The 15,777-nt window shown below is 41.7% G+C and overlaps 1 protein-coding gene across 1 annotated transcript; it reads right to left on the bottom strand.

Annotated features, from left to right (window-relative positions):
- Positions 1–4,517: 4,517 nt before the first annotated feature.
- On the bottom strand, positions 4,518–15,058 carry paip1 (poly(A) binding protein interacting protein 1). Its single transcript, XM_034118324.1, has 11 exons — positions 14,676–15,058; positions 13,020–13,171; positions 12,559–12,759; positions 11,261–11,373; positions 10,860–10,971; positions 10,041–10,166; positions 9,827–9,933; positions 8,143–8,260; positions 8,003–8,057; positions 7,439–7,523; positions 4,518–5,517 (listed from the first exon to the last, which is right to left on the bottom strand). Exons 1-11 carry the CDS (start codon positions 14,872–14,874, stop codon positions 5,430–5,432), a joined length of 1,356 nt encoding a protein of 451 aa, XP_033974215.1. The 5' UTR covers positions 14,875–15,058; the 3' UTR covers positions 4,518–5,429.
- Between the last annotated feature and the right edge of the window lie 719 nt (positions 15,059–15,777).

Here is a 15,777-nt window from a genome sequence, read left to right as displayed (position 1 = left end):
AATACCCATAGTTTCAATGAGCATTTCATTTAGACTTGCTTTAAAAACATTCAGAGGAATAAAATTGCTCAGTTTCGATTTGAGCTGTAGACTGTTCCAAGCAAGTGGAGCTGCGGAGGTTGGAGGAGGACAGGTTGCAGTTGGAGTTGAGGTTACGGCAGCAGGAGGTAGAGAAGCGTTTAGAGGTGGAGAAGGTGCTGGAGGTGGAAAAGATGAAATGTGAGGTGGAACATGCTAGATTACGGCTGATTGGAGAGGGCAAGCTTTCATCTGATGGTTCGGCATCAGGTAGTGGCGATGTTATTTCTAACTTGCGGTTAGTGCCAAAGTTTAATGAGCGTGACCCTGACATTTATTTCACTCAGTTTGAACCATAGACTGTATATATACATTTTGTGTTGACGCATAAGGGCAGTTTTACAGAGAATTGTTCTAGGGGTGATTGGAGACGTGGAGAAGATGGTCGCTATTCCCGCGGTGGTGCAAAGTTCTCACCAGGCTCCTCCCGTAGATTTGCAGGTCCGGGGCGACCCGAGGGTGCCAGAGTGGGCCAATGCAATTATTGCCGAGTAGAGGGTCATTGGAAGGATCAGTGTCCATTGCTGGAACCTGAGGGGAAGCCTCGTTTTCCATCACATGCTCCAGCCATGTGTTGTTCTGCCATTTTGGTTAAAAAGCCGTTGGGTGTGGGCTTGGGCATGGTGCCTGATAAGAAGCCGGTTTGTGCCGACCTGGATGTGGGTTCTGGTTTTGAGCCGTTCATCACGGAAGCCGTTGTATCAGTAGTCGGTAGTGACAAGTATGTTCCGATTAAGGTGTTGCGTGACACAGCAGCTAGATACTCGTTTATTGTTGAGTCAGTGTTTGCCTTTTTCGTCGGAGACAGAGACGGGGGATTTTGTACTGATGAGTGGCATGGAGATGGACTTGATTCCTGTGTCACTTCATGCAATAGTGCTAGATTGTGAGCTGGTGCGGGGAGTTGTGTCTATCGGCGTGCGTCCCGCATTGCCACTTGATGGGGTACATATGATTTTGGGCAACGATCTCACTGGTAGTGCTGTGTGGGCTGGTGTGCCAACGCCTGTGGTTGTTTCCAGGCCGTTGGCGTCTGGGGAGCAGGATGAGAGCGGTTTGCAGTTTCGGAGCATTTTTCCAGTTTGTGCTGTGACGCGTGCGCAGACCGGTGGAATGTCTGCTGACCCGCCTGCTTCGGAGTGTAGCAAAAGCAATGTGGAATATGTGGTCTCACAGCCTGATCTCCCTTCGTCTGTGTCAAGGGTGGACTGGGTGAGGAGTCAGAGGGACGGTTCATCTCTTTCTGCTCTGTGGACTGAGTTGTTGCCGGGGGAGGGGGTCGGAGACATAGCCCGGGGTTGCTTTGTTTGGGAGGAACTTCCGGGGCTCGTGTTGGTGTCCGGGGAGGTCGTTCAGGAAGGTACAGGGTTCAGCCCTAGTGATTTGGTCTTTGGGTATGCGGTGCGTGGTCCGTTGGCTGTTCTCCGGGATGGGTTGGTTGAGAGTGAGCCACCTAAGAGATTGGTGGACTGTGTAGGTGGTTTTCGTTGTCGCCTGTATGTAGCGGTGGAGATAGCAAGGAGAAATGTAGCTGGTGCTCAGGCAGATATGGAGAGAATCTATGACCGCAAAGCAGTGTCGTGGGTTCGGCCCGGGGGATCGGGTGTTGGCTTTGGTGCCATGGCAGGTCTCACCATTCCAAGCTAGGTCCAGGGTTGGGGTTGGCTGATGAGTGTGACGTTAAGGCGCCAGATGAAGAGAGCCGAGTTGGCGGATGCTCTCTCGTGCCCCGGTGGGGTAGTAGGTCTCCTAGGCTAACTGGGGGACTGGCGGATTTTTACTTGCGTTGATGTTTTGGTACCTTTTGTTGTTGGTTTTTCGGGGGTCCCTTTGGGGCCTCCGTCTTAAGGGGGGGCTGTGATGCCCCTGTGGGTTCATCATTGGAGAGGGTGTGGCTGTCCTGTCTGTGCTGCATTGATTGCAGTAACTCAGGGCACCTGGGTCTGGTGCCCTGCAGCTATTTAAAGCCTCTCTGTTCTCTCTCTGTTTTTCCCTGCAGGCACCCGGCTCTGTTGAGTATAACACATTCCACTTGATTTGAATTGTTTGTTCTAAATAATGATCTTTTGATAAACGTTGACATGGTGTGTCTCCTCTTTGTTGTGGCCTTTTGAGCTGGGTCATAACAGTGTGTGTATAGGTCTGATCTGGAAAGAGTTGCACAGACATAGAGTCACCAGATGATGGCAGAGTTTGTTCAAAGACACTTAGTTGGGAAATGTTCCTGTACAGCAGAGAGAAGACGCTATACTTTCAAAATAATATTGTATAAACATGTTATATTCTCCATTCGTTTTATTAGTTCTAAAGTGAAATGTGCACTTTTGCAAGTGTAAAGAAACCCTTGTATTTAAAACTGAGTCAATAGTATTTTCATTTTTTTTATAAATAGTATGTCTCCTTTTATACCTTAAGAGCAGGGGTGTCAAACTACAGCCCGGGGGCTAAATGCGCCCCATGGTCTATTTTGAATTGACCCTCAGCAAATTGTTAAAGTATAAAGGAATATGACCCGCTCCTGAAACTTGTGCTTGTATGTAAACATATATTACACAGTATTCACAAGTTAATAAGCACAAATTTCAAATAAATTCAGTCAATTAAAGTTGAAAAGATTTTCTAATCTTATTTCAGAAAAAAAAGCCCAATAACTTATTTGCATAACAAGCTTGAAATAGACCCTTCATATTTCCCCTTATTATAGGTAATCTGAGGCTTCTATTTTAAAGAGATGAGCTGCCAACAAAATAAATAAATCCCCATGAGAGCTGTGATGTAACCAGTTTTCTTTCTTAAAGCATATTCATGTATCAAGCATAATTGACCTATATTTGATTGAGTTTGCGCAAACAGTTATTTAGATTAAACAGTGATTTGGGAAGTGCAAAGATTTTGCTTACTATGTTATTGCCTGAGATCTAGGGCCGTTCAATATAAGGAAAACATACGAACACTTTTTTCAATATTGCCATAATGATATTACTTAAGTGTAATCAGTTCTACCTTTGTGATACCACTCCCTTAGATGGGCATGCCTCTACTGATAAGAGCTTTGCTTGCATTCAACTTTCCTCATTTCACAACGTTCTGCTTCACCTGCTGTAACGTGCTCGGCCTGCAACAGTTGGACTGCCCCATACTCAGAGACTATTTTCATTTGTGTGAGTAGTTTCCTATCCTATAGCTCTCAGGGAAGCTAGGTCGAACCTGGCATAGCAGTGTGTGTCTGGGGGGGGTGAAACTAACCCGCTGCTATTATTTTTAACCCCTCCTTCTCTTTACCCTGACCCTTTGCTCTGCCTCTCTGCTGCTTTCACTATGCTGCTCCAACACAACAGTGCTTGTTAAAAAAAAGTAAATAGAAGAAATTTGTGACAGTATTTTATTAAACACTTAACTGAACAAAAAAGGAAATACCAAAAAATAAAGAATAGGAACATTTCAAAATATTGTTTTCTAATGATAATCTCTCACAAAATCCCTGAGCTTTATATCGCAGTGTTTCACCATGTGTTCCCGTGAGTTTATATCTTGCTATACAACAAAGATGAAGTCCAAGTCACTAATGGCGCATTTCCACTACAGTGCGGAGCTCGCTTTAAGCGTGTCGAGCCGTGCCCGGCCTGTTTTTGGTTGCGTTTCCACTTGGCGTAGTACCGGCTAGCGGGTACTATTTCACAGTTTTTCTGGCCCCATAAAATCGAGGTTCTTTCCGGGCCAACAACCAGGCTGAGTATGCTAAACTAGAGAGAGAATCGCTGGCAAGGGGGCTACAACTACAACAAGATAAACATATTTGACCGTGATTTAATTGTAATACACGTTTCAAAATGATGCCGAAGTAACAACATACTGATACCGGTTAGTAAAAACCATGAATTAATGCTTTGACAAGTCTGCAGACAGACGGCAGGCGAAAAACCTTTTAAAATGCGTGTTGTCTAAATGGAGATCGGCTAAGCTAACGCAATATATGCTCCGACCGTCCACACTCACAACAACGGCCTATACAGACATAAATAAAGCAGCGACTGTATTCACCATGACACAGGCAGTCTGTGGTTTGTACTTGTTTAACTTTTGTCTAGTTTCTGAACATATATGAGGAGCTGTGAGCTCTGAGTGCTAACAGCTAACGGCTGATGTTGGTTTTCTGGGGTTCTCATTGAAGATGACATCACGGCTCCGCCTACACTGCGTTACTATAGATACTACCCCAATTCCTAAACTGTAATGGAAATGCGCCATAGAGTGAGCCAGTCCTAATAAGGCCTAACGAGGCCTAGCCATACCGAGCGAGGCCGTGTAGCGCCATTAATCACTTCACAATTAAATCACTGGAGAAAAAACAATGTGCCTGTCCCAAATACAGAACAAACGTCCTTGTTTATCTCCTTCCACCTAAACAAGGCAAAAAGACAAATCAAGCACATACAATGTCACATTATAAAGAATTTATTGCAGGCAAACAATACCATAAATAATATTTACAAACTATGAAACAACATTCCTTTTTATGGGCTCAATGAATTGCTGGTAAACAGTCTTTCCGTCTTGGGATAAGTGGGATATAAATAATCCTTTCCTGCAGTTAACACTGTCACACTGACCATGGATTCTGAACATTTTACTAAGGACTATCAAATGTTTAAAAAATAAAAGAGTTCTGTCCAACTTCACCTCCCAGGTTATGACTAAATTAAGTATTTGTTTCTATTAGACCTAACAGTACAGCCTTTCATTTCTCCCAATTGGACTGCAGTCACTTATATGAATGCTATCAACCTGACAACAGTCACAGGATAAAGGCTGTATATGCATTTCTGTATGTAGTAAAGCAACCCTTACCGTCTTACAGTGCATTTCACATTAGGATGAGGCCTCTGAGACAATGAATGGAGTTTTTTGGCCTGTTTATGCATGGGGCATTCATAAGAACTTAACCATTATGCACACAGTCGATGCAATCGGCCTTTCAGGAAAGAACTCAAAGGAAAATAAATCCACAGCACACCATTTCCCTCTTGGCATTTTGTTTAGGCGTAAAGGAAATAAATTCCTGAAAACAATGTAAAAGCAACAAAGAGGGAACTGCTATGTCCAAAGAAAAACTCTTAATACCGTTAATATTTTTGAACAATTAACCCTGTTGATTGTCCCCATTTCCAATCAACCCTGACTTAAATAGTGTCAGAAGTGCTATGAACAGCTCTTTTTATTCAAATGCTTTTTAGCCTTAAAATAAAAGTTTGAACATATCGGATGCTAGTTAACTTTGCGTTTCAACATTCCAAACAAGTTGAGAATTTAAATTATGTGCCTTTTGAGACTCTCAGACTTTCACCGTCACGTCATTGTTTTCGTTTCATCTCTGCTTCTAAACAAAATGTCTCATAAGCTTCTTCTATCTCAGGCTCCATCTCGTCTTCAGAGTCGAATCTGTGAAAACAACAAAACCAATCATTTACTTTTTTAGATCTTTAAAAGACAAATGTGCTCCTGAATGTATGGATGTGTATCTATTATTAAGCGACCTAAAATATGGGTTAGAAAAAGGCCATTTACACAATGCACAATAACAGAGCCAGAGTTCACAGAGAGGATAGCAGTGAGCTAAGCCCTCTTTCACACTCATCTGCTGACTAAACTGAAACCCAGGCAATGGTTCACCCTGTTGCATTGTGGGCTAGTCAATCACACTAACCATGCTCAGGGGCCCACAGGTGATCATATGACCTGTGGGAAGCTGCATTCAGACGCCCTTTATTCATCTATATGAGCCCATCCTGATTTCCGACATGCCTATTCCGATATCTTTCTTTGTAAAACTTTAACTGACAGCATATACAAACATTATTGTCAGTTTGAAAAATTGTAATTCAATTAAAAATAACACACTGACTAACTTACATCTTCTCTAAAACAGCACTTATTTGTTACAGCAGCCTCTTGTTGTCTAACCCCAGTGTTTCCCCTCTATACAAATAGAGGCGGCGCAGCTGCTAGGGGGCACCAGCCAGGTACTCCGTCCTAGGGGAAACACTGAACCCTGTTTAAGGTTTTTTCCATAACGGCGTGTTTGTGACGTTCTGCCTCGGCCACTGTGTACGCAACTCAGAATATCATGCGGTATATATAAAATATATATTTATATAGATACTAAATCACATCACTAACATCTTTGAATTATTCTGAGGGTCGTTGGGTTCATGTCCAACTAATCTTATAAAACACAAGTATCATCGCAGCTGACTGCTCAGTCTCCAGCTGAAAACCAATGTACAGAAACATAAAAGGATGTGATTGCCATTGATATAAGTTTTCTTATAATGACCGTTATATCTTTGAATGGTATTAATAGCAACTATGAGAAACCGGTCCCTGTAATGGCTGGGACCTAAAAGTGAAGCATGCATAAGCCATCTATATATTATTTATCCTCTGATATCTTGTTGTATGACTGTGTTGTGATTGTGTGTTTTAAAATGGTCTGTAACTGTGCCGTTACCATTCTTGGGCCAGGACTCTCTTGAAAAAGAGATTTTAAGGTCGCATTCACACCTAATAGTCCGCTTCTCTGGTGCGCACCAGGCGACAGTTTGTTACATTGTTTCATTTTTCAGAAGGTTCGGTTTGTTCACACAGGCAAAATTCAAATGGACTATAAACTTTAAACACAAGTCATGTGCTCGGAAATGCTGTTCAACAATTGGTCAGACATTAAGGGGGTAAAAACGCAAATCCCGGCAATTTCTACCAGAGCCTCCGCCATGGAGCATCGGCAGGTTATTTTCATGCTGTTAATATGGAGAGCATATCAACAGCAATGGCGCATATGATTATATAATCAGACTACGTGCGATACAAAACATTATAACACATATAATGAGAGACGTTCTGCAGTATGGAGGGGGTTTCACCGACGGCAGGTGGCTCTGACTTTTATGTATAGTTTTTTGTTTGATAGTTGTTTTTACTTTACACGACACTGTTCAACACTTCATTCTGCTTCACTCTTTCGCTAACGATTTTGAAGACACCCGCGTTCTTGTGACACGTAAATACTACGCTTCCTATGTTTTGGTGCGGACTGCGTTCACACCAGCGATGAACCGCTCCAGAGTTCACTAGCAAGCGGTCCGAGACCACCTATTTTAGCGGACCAGAGTCCGGTTGTTTAGTTCACTTAAGAGGTCTCGGACTGTGTTCACACCGACCCAAACGAACCGCACCAAGCGGCTAAACGCACCAGGGTTCGAGTCAACCGGACTATAAAAGGCTGGTGTGAATGCGACCTTAATCTCAATGAGACCTATCCTGGTTTAACAAAGGAAAAATAAAAAATAAAATATGTACTTACAACTCGGATTCGCTTCCATTTTCTCCGTCAGTGTCATTGAAATACTCCTGCCTGTCCAGGATCTCTTGGTATTTCTCACCATAATCTATGAAAGCCGAGAAAGGGACATTAAGGCACTGGTGCTTTATGTTGCAGACCATATTTATTAACGCTAAGCAACATAGTGCATAATAAACAAAAGAAAAGTACATTTCTATCAACACTTACACCCATGAAAACAGTAGGGTGCCTGTATTTCAATTCATAGATCTGATGCAGATTATTTTACTTAGAAAAACACTTTTTAACATAGTTACTAGTAAAACAATAATATATCACAAGCTATAGAGAAAAATGAATAAATAAGAAATATCTGGCCTCCTAACATTTTTAAAGTCTTCTAGCCTTTTCGTTTTCGTGCAAATACGATACAGAAATTACAGTTGTTTCTAATGTTTTTATAACAGTATAGAGCATGATTTAGCATGTCGACGGTGGCTGTGATTGACAAACAGTTGATAACCTGGTAGCAAACCTCATATTGCCCGCTACTGATCTATCACACACGTGTTTACAAAGTTTCACCTGGGTCTGCTGCTGTGAAAGGAGTCCCGTCTTGTGTGTAGAATGTGGGTTCATTCTGAGAGGGGAAGAATATTTCATGAAAAACAGAAATGCAGAGAAAAAAGAAGAGGAATGGGAAGAATGGTGAAGGTGACCCTCACCATGAAGTAGTTGGGGTCGTTGTCTGGCGTGGCGTTGCTGGCTGCTGCAGCCGCTCGGACCCTGCCCCAGTCACTCGATCTCAACTCCACTAGTTTCAGGAGCATCTGTCGGACATCCCTGAGCACAGAAACACTCCCATCAATACATTTTCCCAGGGTGTAGATTAGGGATTAACTCTCAAAAGTTCAGCTTTTTGGCACCTTTTCTTAGTTTATGGCTGACGATATATCAGTGTTTCCCCTAGGTGTACTGCTTTGGGGGGGTGCTGCCTGAGCGTGGGGGGGGGGCATTGGGATATATTTTTTTTTAAATCCTCTGGAGCAGAGAGGTGCTGTGGATTATTGTTATTGATGAATGCATCAGTGTTTCTTAGGGTCAAAAACACTAAACTCACAACTTAAAATGAAAGCGTTTAGTTTATTTAATAAAAGAGCACATGTTCAATGTGAAAAGTGACAGTAGATATAGATTAGTTGCAATTTGGTGCTATATATATATATATATATATATATATATATATATATATAAAAAGAAAATTAATTAAAATGTAATTATATTCAAATGTAATTATATTATATATATTTTGTTTTAAAGGAGAGGTGTCATGCTTTTCCAGTTATTACCTGTCCCCTTGTGTGTTATGAAGGTTTTTATGCATGTAAACGGTGTGCAGAGTCAAAACCCTCAAAGTACACCCTGTAGCGAGTAAAACTCTAACACAGAAAATACCTCCCCAAAACGCCTCGTTGGAGATACGTCATTGCCCATTTGAGTCTTCCATTTCGTTCCGGGTACGGCATGATGTCAAGCGGTACCCGGAACGAAATGGACCAATCCCGAAGAGCCGTTACGTTAAGCCCCCGCTGATTGGTCCAAATTGACCGATCCATGGACTTCCTCACACACACATCTGTGTGCAGGGAGCAGACAGCTCTGCTGATTTCTCCTCCCTGGCTGCAGGCTGATAACAGACAGTTGGGATCGCGGCAAAATTCTCTCTGCAGACCCATTCTCACAGCGTTTATCAACCTTTTTCTTACTCAATATCAAGCCAAACTTATTGTTTTTACTTCGGATGTGAGTTTGTGTGTGCTCAGGATGAGTTTGGCTGTGTATCGCTAACAAGGAAACAACACCTCCACGGAGCTCAGCGCGATTCACAACGTCCCGACCAATCAGAGCACACTGTGCTCACAGGGAGGGTGGGGGCTGGAGCTATTGGAGCTTCAACGAGCCGTTAAAGGCAGAGAGTGAACTTCAGTGAATACACGTATTTTACAGAGATGCTGTATGAGAAACCAATGTGAGTTTGGAAAAATGCACAATATAAATCTATTCTAGTATACCTCAACAATGGAATTATGATCAGTGGAAATGGCCATGACACCTCTCCTTTAAACACCTTGAATTTCAGGGGGGGCGCGGGACTCCGTTGGCGGGGCGCAGCGCCCCTCCAAGACAATGGTAGGGGAAACACTGTATATGTTACAAGTGTTTAGTGTGAGTGTGTGTTAAAAAGTAGGGATGTATTGTATGTATGTATTTTACGTCATGTGATCGGCTCTCCCGATCGGCATTTATATAGAGCACCGATCGATCCCTAAATACACTTCATTATTGTTGAGGAAAGAATATATTTTCTCAAGTAGAATCTGGCACAACACAGCACATCACTGTACCCACCTGCTGCAGGTGGCATCCAGTACAATATTTTCTATTCTTCGGATCAGTTCATCCATGTGCCGTTGTCCACTCTCTTTCCACGTGTCATCCAGGACCGAGCCCGTCAGCTGTCAATTTAAAACATTTTCAATACCTTCCCAAAAAGAAAAAAGATCGAACTGTCCAGAAAGATCTTGATACAATTGTTTAGACGTATTTAATTGAGAATGGAAACCTTAAGCAGCTTGACAGCGCAGATGAGATTTGCGTCCACCGGCTTGGAGAACAGACTGTTCATCAGGTCCTTCAGAGCCGCGAGAAGGATCACTGCTCGATTTGGAGGTCCTTTTGCACTTTTAATCTAAATAAAAAAGGCAAATTATTGACTGGCACTACTGTGACGACTAGTCCAGGCATTAGTTTCAACCTAGTCTTTATATAAATACAATTGTTCAAGTTAGGAAGCAAACATAGTTAATCCACCAAATGTTTCCTTTAGTGCCACTGGGGCAGCATGTGGGACTGCAACAAGTTCACAACCTGCCATTGAGTGAAGCTAAATTAAAAGGGTAAAAGGAATAGAATATTGCATTGTGTACATTTCAACAAATTGATTAAATAAAAGCTGACGACTTCAAGGTGGGGTAGGTCATTTAGAAGAAACCAGCTCGAGATCGCTAGAATTTGAAAATACACAACCGGAAAAAATCTGCCACTTCCTTACAGAGCCCCTCCTCCAACACACACGAACGCGCACATGACCAATGAGGGCACGAGATAAGTTTGTGCACAGATGGAAGGCTGACAGGCAGGTAGGCCATCCAGTTATTTTAGCCGGGCCGGCTAAAATGATTGGTCGTGCTTTTTACAGTACTACGGCTTCCATAGATGACATTTTATGGATTTTTTGTCAAAGCACTTAAGATATTCATTGCTATCGGGATGTTAAGAGCATTCCATGGAATATAACAAAAAGTGTATCTCGAGCCGGTTTCTCAAACTTACCTACCCCACCTTTAAGGAATGTAATGTGGTCTCGAAGACGATGTCTTACCTCGAGGCTGAGATAGAGCTCTCCCAGGAAGAGCACATAGGAGTGGAACTTCTTCTGAGTCTCTTTGTCTCCTCGTACAGCTGCATCCCTCTGTTCATACTCTTTCCGACACCTAGGGCAGACGCATTATAGCTTTTAAACATCACTTTGAATGAACAATGACAGGTCCAATGCTTCCTGGCCTTATTCTCACTGAATAACTGAGTGTAATATAAAACATATTCCTACTCTCTACTGCTGCTGCTAGTGTGAAGCTAATATTTCATCCTTATTTTACCCTTTTCAACAATCCAATTATCAAAATATTTGCATTTCATTAAAGATAAAGGGACTTTGGTCATAAGATTTCATCTACCCCGATATCAACCTACATTAAATCCAGTAAAATATAAACAAATCACCTTTTTAGGAGCAGCTGACGAAAGTTGCCACTTGGAGGGCTGACGGTGAGATGATGAGACAGGTAGTTACAGAGCCGGGCGCCCGTGTACGAGAAGTTCGGAATGGCAGTAGACTGCAATGAAAGGAAGAATTAATACATTGTCTTATACCATTGTGTGGTTCACCAGAAACATGCATATATATTTATATTTCGATGTGCATGCTTTGTTAAGACAGGTTTGGTTTAAAATCATATTGTTTGTTTACTATTCATACACACTAGGGATGTGCATCTCCATCACTGAGGCCGATGCGATGCGCATCTCGATACGTTGCCACGATACGATACATTTGAAACACCAGGCGATGCGATACGATTCACCCGTTGCGATACAGTTCGATCCGATTTGATTCAACATGATGCGATGCGATGCATCCCATCATGCTGTTTCTTTTTTACATTAAAAAACTCTCCAGAGTACAGTACAATTGTATAACACCTCATAGTTAAACAATTTAAGGATGCATTGCCTATGATTAACAATGTGCAAATAACAACTACCATAGTGCAATGCCCATACAACTGCCAGCCTGATGTGCTTAACACTCATTCATAGGCTAACTCACCAGTGAGCAGAGGTGTGGTTTCTATACTGTATGAACAATAAAGAATACAAATAACCTTTCACAAACAGGTATTTCATAACTGCTTACAATTGTAAGGAAAACATTTTAACTATTATTGGCAGTCACAGCTGTTGTAAACTAAACACCACTCTCACTGACAGAACACCTCACTGAGTGATTGAACTCATGTCTAACTTTCAGGTTTCTCTTTTCAGCCGCAGACCCCATGTCGCCTCTTTATGTGCGTCGCTAAGTTCCTCTTACTACTTGTGTACTTTAAAGCGGCACGGCATCGTTTACAATTTGCGAGCGATTTTTCAAGTTGACCGTCTTTCTTGAACAATCTTGCCAAACGTTTGATTTGTAGGTGTTTTTCGGTGCGCTGTGTTTCTTTTTCTCTTCGACTTCCATGTGTGTTAATAACTGAGACTCTCGGCCTCCGTAGTGCGAAGCAAAGATTGTCTCTGCTGAGTGCTGACAGGATGAGAGGATATTATATGAATGAATCGTTTTTTTACCGATGCAAAGACGCTACAATCGATGCATCGCGAGTTCAACTGTAGCCGATGTGCACTCTTTCAACCGGTGCACTCGCATCTTGAACGTTTATGCCGGTGCACCGATGCGAATCGGTGAATCTTAACATCCCTAACACACACAGCAACATGAGAAGTGATTGTGTGTCTCTAACCTGTGTGTAAATCAGCTCCACCAGCTCATTCAGCAGCTCCTCAGTAGTGACCCAGGAATTGAGCATCGCCGTTATCTGCTCAACGTCAGACTCAAAGGAGCCTGGTGAGGAGCTCAGGTGGGCCAGGAAGTCTGTCACCGTCTCAGCCAAGGTTTGTTCCTCATAATAGCTTGTGTTGCCGTCATCATAAAAAGAGGGGTCCTATACAAAAATCATAATACGAACATGAACAACTATTGAAAAACCCAGAACACTTTCTTGTGCTGATGCAATCATAATTTAGAAGTGTAAGCTTAAAAAGAAAAAGATAAACTTTAACTCTTTACAAAAGCAATGATAGATGTGTTACTGACACAGTTCCTGTCTCCAATTACAACAGCAGTAAAGAGAAAAATGTTTCAAAACACATAAAGAAAGGAAGTTACATCATCAGAATAAAGGCATAATATCGTTACTCTTACTTCATACGAGTTCATTCCAGAAGGGACAAACTCTGGGGCACTCGCTGAAAGCTTTGACGACTGGACCAAAGAATCCACTTCATTAAAACCTCTGGAGGCAGACGTACTGTTGGCATTTGCACTTGGTTGGAGTTTGCTCGGTCTTTTAAAATCTAAAAATGGAAGAAAGATATTCTCAGTCATAGTTACATCTTTAACTACTCATCCAACATGGGTGGATTCTCTCTCTTTTTTCTTTAAAAAACAAGCTGGCGATAGTCTATAGTGTTGCTGTCGAAGTTAATAATGAAACAATGTTGATCTTTCAGTAGGTCCTCAATTAGAATATTTCATTTTGAGTTATTTTCTAAAAACAGCCGAGCTGAACACTGCAGTTTGTTTTTAGCAAATCTCACCAATTAGTATATTTGAATACTTCTTGGACTGCAATTAAAGTCTATGGCACAGAGGAACAAGCTTCATCGGGTTATATGGGCACATATAAGATATGGGCACAACATGTTTTGGGCACAACAGAATGAAAAGCAAAAAAGACAACAGGGTGTAAAAACAGTCAATACACAGTTAACAGAAAGAAATACCTGTGCTTAAAAAGTACAAAACATTGATTGAGTAACTTATATTGAGTGCAAAGACATAGTACTGCACACAATACTATGGTATACTATGTGCTGCTGTGAGAAACTGAGTTTCATGCAGGATTGCAAATCATGCATATGTGCTGATCTCAGCTCTCTGTTCCCATGCTTATTGTTTAGGGTCATACTATAGGTGCGGCTAGAGTACAGTACACATCAACCTAGTGGAGCTATCTGTGGATTGGTTGGCTGTTATCCCAGGAAATAATACCAGAATCTGCTGTGATATTTATTTTAGAGGCAGATAATATCAGTACAATTCCCACCAATACTAGTTGATGCTAACTTTCATTTTGGGATATTTTTCAACATTAAGTTCTTGCTTTTGCCTTTGTAATCACGTGGTGTGTTGACCATACAGAAACACACAATAGTGCTGTGAAAGGTCCAAACATTAGACTCATTCTGATAGTTTCACATCTGACACAGATAATAAAGCTTTAGTGATACATTCTAAACCGTGAACTATCTCCCTGGCACTTTAATTCCTTACTCCTTAGCGCCAGCTGCTTGATCAGATTAAAGGGAGCAGAAAAGGGAACTATTTTTGCCACTTTGCTCTGCGTAGACAAACGTTAGAGTGGCTATAACGAAAGATTGCTCCAAAAAGTTATATCTGGGTAAGACAGTTTTAAATGTGGTACGTAACTAAAGAACCATGCGATATCTGAGTGGGAGCTTTTTTTAGACGGAGCGTTACAAACACAATCCAACAGGTGCATGTCGCAACAGCAACATGCTAAAGCAAGCTAACATTAATGGTATTTAGCAGCTAGCTAGCGATCATTAATTTCAACAACAGATTTAACCAGGTAACACGAGGATATTAACCCTTAACGCTTGTCAGTAGAACTATTAACCGAAGGTTATGTTGTGGCTACTATTCATTTTACGTAAAAACAGTCTTTGGCCTTCACTTGTAATGTCAGAGGGGGTCGTTTACAAGGAATCGAATGTGAAAGTAGCTAGCTTAATTAGCTCAGTTATCGCCGTTGTTAGCTCGTTGACAGCCCCATACCTCCAGCAACCATGGCGTCGGCCGCGCTTGTGCTGTTTTCAGAAGGCGGGGATGTTCGCGGCTGTCTCAACGGCTCCCTTTGGTTGAAAAGCGGGGCTTTGGGGTCTCCATTGCCGGTGGACCCCACAAGCCCGGGGTCCGCGGGAAAATGTCGGGATCTCTCTGCTCCGGGTGCTCGGTTAAAACAATCTTCGTTCATGGTTGCTCGTATATCTCAAAGATGAAGATCAGCAGTTCACTTCTTTTTGTGGTGCGTAGCATCAATTACTTGTGTTTTAAGACCATAAAACACGCCCTATCTCTCTTTCATGATGCCTTTTACTAAATCGGCTAGTATCACGGCGTATACACACAACTTTTTGTTGGCCACTTCCTTTAACAACAAACTCGTCGTTGCTGATGATCCGTGACAGTGTGCAAAATCAAAGTGTCTCCTTCTGGTGGCGTGGAGGGCAAAGCTCAGCCATAAATGGTGCATCTCGCTGACCTGGCTGAAATTAAGGAAGACGTGATCACTAATGGTAAAATAATTCAGATTTGTAACTCCATAACATGTAAACAGTCAACTATTAATTATACATATATATATATATATGTTACTTTATAGGAAATGTTCACACATTAAAATAAATATGAGAATAAAACATTTAAAAATAAGGTATTTGACTCCAATTTTAAGCTGTCATTGTTCCTACACAAAGTTATGACTACAGCTAAACAACAAAGACAAGAAAGCTGCACAAAATTAAACATATACATTTATATATAAATCATAGTGCTTCTTTAAGTTGAACTAAATAGGAATACATGCATTATATTTAACCGACTTGGTGCCTGACCATCATTCAAAATATGCTGCTGTGGCCTGAATTTTTGAATTATTAATGTCACAAGTCGAAATTCGACTAAATAACACACAAACAATTTGACTAAATGTGGAAAATGTCTTGGTTAAAATGAACTTGTATTGACTTTAGTTACAGTTACTTGGATGGTTTTGCTTCTAAAACCCTATCTATGTGACCTATAAAGTCCTGTATGACTCGAGCGTCTGCGTTTTTTTTTTTTTGGGTTTCAGGTTATCTGGATGATGGACCTGTTA

This window comes from Trematomus bernacchii, unplaced genomic scaffold (genome assembly GCF_902827165.1).
Source record: "Trematomus bernacchii unplaced genomic scaffold, fTreBer1.1, whole genome shotgun sequence".
In the NCBI taxonomy this organism is placed as follows: Eukaryota; Metazoa; Chordata; class Actinopteri; order Perciformes; family Nototheniidae; genus Trematomus; species Trematomus bernacchii.
The sequence above is the reverse complement of the archived record's forward strand: the minus strand, read 5'-3'. Positions and strand labels throughout refer to the sequence as shown.

Bases quoted from the DNA above. Each gene is read 5' to 3' on its own strand.
- paip1 (XM_034118324.1), bottom strand. From the start codon at position 14,874: ATGAACGAAGATTGTTTTAACCGAGCACCCGGAGCAGAGAGATCCCGA. The intron at 7,524-8,002 runs GTGAAACTTTGT...CGGCTTTCATAG, and splicing joins TTTCACAGCAGCAGACCCAG to ATTATGGTGAGAAATACCAA. The intron at 5,518-7,438 runs GTAAGTACATAT...TTGTTTTCACAG, and splicing joins AATGGAAGCGAATCCGAGTT to ATTCGACTCTGAAGACGAGA.